Here is a 7,383-nt window from a genome sequence, read left to right as displayed (position 1 = left end):
AACAAGTCTTGCACAACAGCTTATTATGAATTTCTCTCTCTCTCTCTCTCTCTCTCTCTCTCTCTCTCTCTCTCTCTCTCTCGTGAAGTGTTTAGCAGTATAAGACAAACATATGTACCAGTCAGTCATACGCACAACTTAAACTTAGGAGAGTTTACAACATATGAGTAAAGAAAAATGTATATAATATATAAACAATTTTGTTAGCCTAAACAAGAAAATTTTATAAATACGGTCTGTCAGACAGGATTAAATATCAGTGAACACAAATGTACAAGTAGTAAAGCGGCCGTTATCAAACTTCTAATCCACGAGAGAAGCTGCATATATTCAAGTAACATAACCTTTGTAGAGTAGTTACAAGCCTTTGATCATACAATTCAAATCCATGACGTAACTTCCGCCTCAACATCAAGGTCACTCGGCCTTGTGCAAACGGGAAACCTTTAAGATTTCTCTATTGTTTTGGAAGCACGATGACTTTCAGGTTTAGTATGTTTTTAAGGTTGGGCGCAGTGTTTTGTTACGATATCTCAAGCAGTCTTAAGCCATCGTGCGTATCAGTCGGTTATTTTAACGGATCTCAAGGTTTTCGATTGCAGTCTATAATAATTTCATGGTTGTCAATCCGCTTATGGCCGGGAAAACTCAGGCATTGTATTCCAGCTTACGCCAAACTATTTTATTTATCTGAGTCGTACAAACCTGCTACCTATAATTTCTCGTGATTAGGAAAATCTAGTAATGTATTTCACCTGTTAGACTCTTTTATTTACTAGTGAGTCATAGGAGCCAGTGTGTTAAAATCGACAATGATCTGATTTTGTTTGCTGTTAAAATATCAAAAAATAAATTAATATGAAGAGGAAGTCAAGGGGACGCCAACTAAACGTGAAAAAAGTTGCAGGAGGAGGAATCAAGATGGCGTCTGCAAATGATCGTGCCATCCTCAATTCCATCTTTAACCCGCTGCTGCCGGTGGGGGAGTGCGTCTACGAGGACAACATACCAAAGGAGCTCAGAGGTAAGAGTTGTAATAAGACAAGGTAACCATTTCACCGTCACGACACAAATGCCCTTCAAAAATAGCAAAAGATATGTGGGATCATCCGGCTGAAGTGGCTGGTTCTCTGTGGTCCGCTGGATGTCCAACCATTTCCATCGGATGTTGTATTTTTCGTATTCTTGCTGCCTCTTGTAAACGATTTAATTCAACTTACGAATGGTCCTCGCGCAGAAAAGGCTGTATCAAACCTGTCCAGTTCGAAAAAGTGGATTAAATCGCTCGGAAATAGCAAGAATAAAGTTAAAAATGCAAATTATTATGCCTGTATAGATACCTAAGTTTTACTTGCCATGCAGTTCCCTAGTCAGTTGTATAGAATTTTTTTTAGTACTGTATACTCCTACAAGCAATGTTGATTTCTCCGAGTTTTATTTTTAAGTTAGTTTATTCGCACCTTTAGTTACCAAACGATGTGGCCACCTAGACTAAGAAAATGTTTACACTGACGCGAAATGTCTACGTCATGCAAATATTGGTCTGGCGCCCAGCAAAGGGTATGGATGAGGTGAGGGAAAGTGCCTGTTGCTTTTCTATGAATGATGCCCGAGTGCTTTGTAGATTCACTTTTTTATATAATTAATGTTTGTATTGTATGCCTAAGGTTATAATTAATGAATAAATGAGCTAATATACACTGACCAATGGGAGGGCAGAACGTGAGGGCGTGATGCTATGACAGCCAATCAGCGTCGTGGCCTTCAAGGGTGTGTGCCCAAACCCCTGAGCGAATGAATTGGCATAATTTCAGAGGTTTTCGTTTTATCCCTCAGTGGTTCCTCTAAGTAATAACAGTATTATAATGACTACTCTTGAGAAACACTTTGAAACTCCACTTTTGGTAATAATTCTTGTGATAGTATTTTGTACAGGCATAACATAATCCACAACGAATAATTTTGTACAGGCATACCATAATCCTCAACGAATACATGTTAGAGGAATAGAGAAGTGGATTGTTTTTGTTTGTTTCCCACTCACATACCTACGGAATCCTCCGAGAATGGGCTTTTCCTTTGTCCATACCATCATTGGACATTTAACTGCCCAGTACATGTATGCTCTCGGTAAACAGATATGATGCGGCAGTGGCTGTGTGTGTGTGTGGTCAGGGATCGAGCCAGTGTATGCATGTATTGTATGTTTTTATGTATGCCAATTCGACTTGGAGCAACATTGCCACATGCAGGGGAGCCCACAGTATTTGTGGTGGACGCACATGTTGTAAGGGGGGCCAGTTTTCAGGATTGGGGGGTGGCGATCAAAGCAAGCCTATTTTTTTTTTTTTTTTTTTTTTTTTTAAGCGCATTTTCAAGGTATCTACAGAAGTAAATTTAAGTGTAAAATAAAAGTTTACTTTGCAGATGCATGTATTATATCTGAAAGTTACATTACCCATGTTGCTGAATGATACAATAATTTGTTTTTGAGTCACTATTCAAAGTTTCTATACTTTATTTGGAAACTACATCTACATGCACAGATCATCAGGCCAAGTTATAATGATAACAGTGATTATACTATAGAAAGCTGATGCATAAGCATGGGATAGAATGCATTTGGTAAACAGTTCTATTATGAAAAACACGTCACCCCTTTCATTAATAAAGAAAATATACAAACTGTGTCGTCCCTAATTTCTGTAACAAATTAAGTGTATAACAAAGTATTTAGACCGTAAATTTGCAGAGATCAAAGACAAATGGAGATGGTAATGTTATGTATAAATTGGTGAAACAAAAAACAAGCCTCTTATATAAGACAATAAACAATAGTAAAATACATTTTCAATATTGGCCTCCATGCAAAAGAGGAAATGGGGCTGATCGAGTCATCTAGAAGAGATGATAGATTGACAGCTAAAGCAACAGAATATGAACCTTGAGATGGAACCAGAGGAAAGGGTAGACACAATGACACACTAGGAATACATGGAGGGATGAGTTCCAAAGTTTGTTTGGATGGGCTAACACCTAAATGGTTAGACAGGAAATGTTTGGGAGAGGCCTTTGTCCTACAATGGACTAAGTCAGGATGATGATATTGATGATATTTAGTTAAACTCTGATGAAAGGACACATTTAGTATTTTCAGATTTTAGGAGACATGCTGGCGACCTGTCTTGGTTTCATCTGCTTTGAACTGTATAAACTGGAAATGACAGTTGATCAAGGGTCAAAGGCTAATGCAATACGTCTTGTGTCCTCTGCTGTCAAAGGACTGCAAAACTTGGTCACAGTCTACAGCAATGTCCTGGTCGTCATTCAAAAATATAATTTTTTCTCATGCCAAGAAGACATACAGGCTTAGGCAGTCTACGTCATAAGCCTAAGTGTGTTGCCTGTAGAGAGTAGCACCGAAAATCCGAAATGGCAGTTTTCCCTAATGGTCAACGAATATTCATATCTTCTATTACTGTGGTATTTCACTATGGCTTTGTTTTCCTACCTTTAGTAACAGGCTATCCATCCAGGCTTATGTTAAGCTATGCATTCCTTAGCCAACTGAATTGGTTGAATTGACGGCTGCTGCAATTCCTCAGTACTAGAAATGTAACTATGGAGGCTGCAGGCATAAAAAATGCAAAAACAAATTTCTAAGAGATATATAACAGATATACAACATGTAAAACAAAGAAATAAATTACCGCCTTCGCTTGTTCTCCGATTGTAAACAATGGACGTTCTCTGGCATTCGAAAGGCATAAAATTATAATAATCGATTGTCTTGTGTCCCTTATATAGGAAATCAACCAGTAAGAAAACCATTGTTTTATCAAATAATCATTCGGGTGACAAATTATCCAAAATATCAAAGAGTTACCGAATTACAGCATTCGACTTTATACAAGATTGTGGTAACTAAAGAAAACCATTCCGAACGTAAGGATGGGGGTAACTATTTAATTTTCTATTACCTACACACTTACATTGTGTGTTCTTTCATTACTTACATAATGATAAAGTTATCATATTCTTTTAATGATGATTGCGTGTATGTTTAGGTAATGTATTTGATTATTTTATACTATTTATTGTTGCTCAATATGCGGTGTACTTAAATAAGGTTGAGATTTCCCTAACAGGGCCGCAGGGGACCCTTTCTTGCCTGGGGACCATACAGTGGACGCACGTGCGTTCCGTGCATCCGCCTGGGGGCGCTCATGGCCACATGCATGTTGTTCAGGTCAGGGAAAAGGTGATTCAAGTAGTGTAGACTGAACACAGGTCAAGGTTAGCTCTAGGGCATGACATTATCTCATGAAAGTCGGATTTGATTTTGATAGAACTGGACACACACATTGTGTGTTGGGTTCGGATGAAGTGATTCGATTTTGGCGCAGACATATCTTTCCTTAAACCCATCTTCAGGTGGGAGAAGAGTATAGGATGATGATGACTCCGTCTTCAGGTGAGAGAAGGGGCCAGGATGATGATGATTACTCTAACTTTAGGTGGGAGATGGGGCCATAAAGATGATGATGATGATAATAATAATAATGTATTTCAGACACAGAGGAGGTGACACCCGAGAGTGAGGAGGCTAAGGTGTTGGAGATTAAGGGTGTGAGGTTAGCGGAGGCGGGGGATGTGGAGGCAGCCCTTAACACATTTGCTAAGGCTATGGAGATGGCGCCACACAGGGCCTCCAGCTACAACAACAGGGCACAGGCACTAAGACTACTGGGCAAGATCCCAGGTAAGGCCGTGTGGGGTTCTCAGAATTCCCCTCACTCCGATGACAGATTTTTCCATTGCATATATCCTTGCTACCTCCAGATGCTTTTGTTAATTTTGGAGGAGCTGTATGTAGTGATGTAATCTTTATAACCCTTCACAGCTGTATTTCTATTCCTAAGCTAACTAAAACCATCTGAAGGCAGCAAGAATAGTTTACAATTTGTCACTGGTCTGGAGGGATTCATCTCTTGACTGTGGCTCAGGTCCACATGTCAGTTTTTAATCCATCCTATATTTCAAAGGACTACCTATATTATGTCATCATTTGCAGGTATACTTTCATGCATTATGGAAAATGGTACTCACTCCCAGTTCTACATGACTTGTTGAACAGAGGCAATGGCAGACCTGGACATGGCATTGGAGCTGTCGCAGGGGAAGGGTCGAGCAGCATGCCAGGCCTTCACTCAGCGTGCCATGGTGCATCGGCTCAGGGGCGACGATGACAAGGCACGACTGGATTTCCAAGAAGCGGCAAATCTGGGTTCAGAATTTGCTAAGGCCCAGGTAAGGATTCTTTGCTTTGTAAACTTTTTCAAATTGGCTACTTCATCCAACTCTAAGCAATTTTATTCAACACAAGATAAGCCCCTGACTAGGTCCAGGGATTGTAATGATTTTTAACTCCTTCAGTCCAAGGACATCATTTCTGGTATGTTCGTGCCTTTAGGACTTCATAGTCTAATTTGTTCACATAGCATCATTCAGGGAAGTGCAGCTGGTCACTGTGACCTTAAGTGTATTGAGAGAGAAGCCCCACCCAGGACATCTGTGCTCTCTTAGGGCAGTGCTGGAGTGGATTGATGGATGGTTATAATTTTTCCTCTACTTTCTACCTTATTTTGCTGTTTAACCTACTCTGCATGATGGTCTTTTTGTTTTGTTTTTTCCCCTTGCCACCCTCAGTATGATGGTCTTGTTTTTGTTTTTTCCTTGCCACCTTCTGTGTGATGGTCTTGTTCTTTTTTCATTGCCACCTTCACTGGTGAGCTTCGCCAACAATATCGGTATTAGTCTTTTCACTCCAGACAGACTTGAATCTCAAACACATCCTAAGTCACTGTCTTTGATCAGTCACTCCCCTTGGAGAGACATCCCAAAGTCTGTGGACATACTCTACAAACACATAACTTTATCTCAGCAGACACGCAGCATCAGTACAAAGGCATCTCATAAATTTGAGGCCTTGGAAATACATGCAATACCTTAGAACAGCAAGAATCACTGAACACAGCCTACAAACAGTTCGCCTGGACATGGGTAATACATGAGCCCAAGCTGGACTCCCACATTAGCAGCCACAAGCATGGAGAAGCTTTAAAAACACAAAATCCTTTTTATGGTTATGAACTGAATCCAACATTTATGTCTGGCACTGTATCCCTTCAACTTGTGTGATCCTCAGCTGGTGCAGATGAACCCATATGCAGCGCTGTGCAACAAGATGCTGCATGATGTCTTCAGCAAGCTGCAGCGAGGAGAGTGCGCGGGGGTGTAAAGGTCACCGCTCACAACTGTGCCCTTAGCATGAGTGTTAGTTGGCCCCCCTGTCACATTTTGTGGTATATTTCAGCTCCAAAGATCTGGGTGATTTCCATTTTTAGTTTATTCCTTATTCTACCAGATTATTTTATTTTATTTAGGGAAGGACTTCAATTTTGAAAGGGTGTGAGGCTTTATACTACTCCTTAAGTATGAAAGTCTGTATTGAGTGGAAAAAAAGACTGTCATGTGGTAAGAACATAATGAAATAGCAATCCACGAGCTTTATGGGTTCATCTGTTTAGTCGTGGGATGTCTTGTCATTAATTTTGCCATTTCCTGATGATTTTACTTGGTTTAAAGTCCCTTTCACACCTTCACAATATGGACCATGATTAGCTAAGATTTGGGAAATCATGGCGGGTCAGGATCAAGGTCGTGGTGTAGATGTTGTGAATCGTGGAGGTTGGGATGGGTCGTGGCATGTCAGGAGAGGGCTATGGCTATTTTGAATGGTTTACAATTGTTGTGGAGTTGCTATGATTTTTTCAAATCGTAGCTCCATAGTAGGTCAATCTTCCTTTTAATTGGAAGGCAGTTGTGGGCCTCAGCATAAATCAGGGTAAATCCTGGGCAATGATTGCGCCACCATAGCAGGTGAAATCGTGGAGCTTATCTCACGACCACCCACGACTTGGGGGGCTACGATTTAGTCAGGATAGATCGTAAATGTGCGACCTAAGCATTAGATACACTGAACTGGTGGGGTTAGAAATAGTCTTAATAAACCCTTCATGGCAGACCCCTTTCATGAGCTGAGTAAAGTTAATAAGCAGTGGCAGGATTAAACTAAATAATGATTTCACTCAGATTAGGGTCCTCATGCAGGAGCCATTTTGAAAATTTCACTTTTTTTTTTCACATCTGGTAATGCAAATTGGGATGAAACTAGTGAATCATCTTTATAGGTACCAGTGGAACTTCATTTTTTTTTTTTTTTTTAAGTAAACTAGTTGACGGGCAAAAAACAAATTATGAGGACTTCTTAAGTAATCTTCAGAGAAAGCACATACAATTTCTGGGCATGTATTCACAGTA

The 7,383-nt window shown here is 40.1% G+C and overlaps 1 protein-coding gene across 1 annotated transcript; it reads left to right on the top strand.

Moving 5' to 3' along the window:
* Nucleotides 1-907: 907 nt before the first annotated feature.
* LOC145393404 (tetratricopeptide repeat protein 36 homolog) lies at nucleotides 908-6,518 on the top strand. Its single transcript, XM_080267499.1, has 4 exons — nucleotides 908-1,024; nucleotides 4,574-4,762; nucleotides 5,138-5,310; nucleotides 6,209-6,518. The coding sequence occupies exons 1-4, from the start codon at nucleotides 922-924 to the stop codon at nucleotides 6,299-6,301; spliced, it is 558 nt and encodes a 185-aa protein (XP_080123625.1). The 5' UTR covers nucleotides 908-921; the 3' UTR covers nucleotides 6,302-6,518.
* The last annotated feature ends 865 nt before the right edge of the window (nucleotides 6,519-7,383 follow it).

This window comes from Coenobita brevimanus, chromosome 24 (genome assembly GCF_032717465.1).
Source record: "Coenobita brevimanus isolate Jiangsu-jjx chromosome 24, ASM3271746v2, whole genome shotgun sequence".
In the NCBI taxonomy this organism is placed as follows: domain Eukaryota; kingdom Metazoa; phylum Arthropoda; class Malacostraca; order Decapoda; family Coenobitidae; genus Coenobita; species Coenobita brevimanus.
This window is presented reverse-complemented; position numbering and strand designations above follow the sequence as displayed.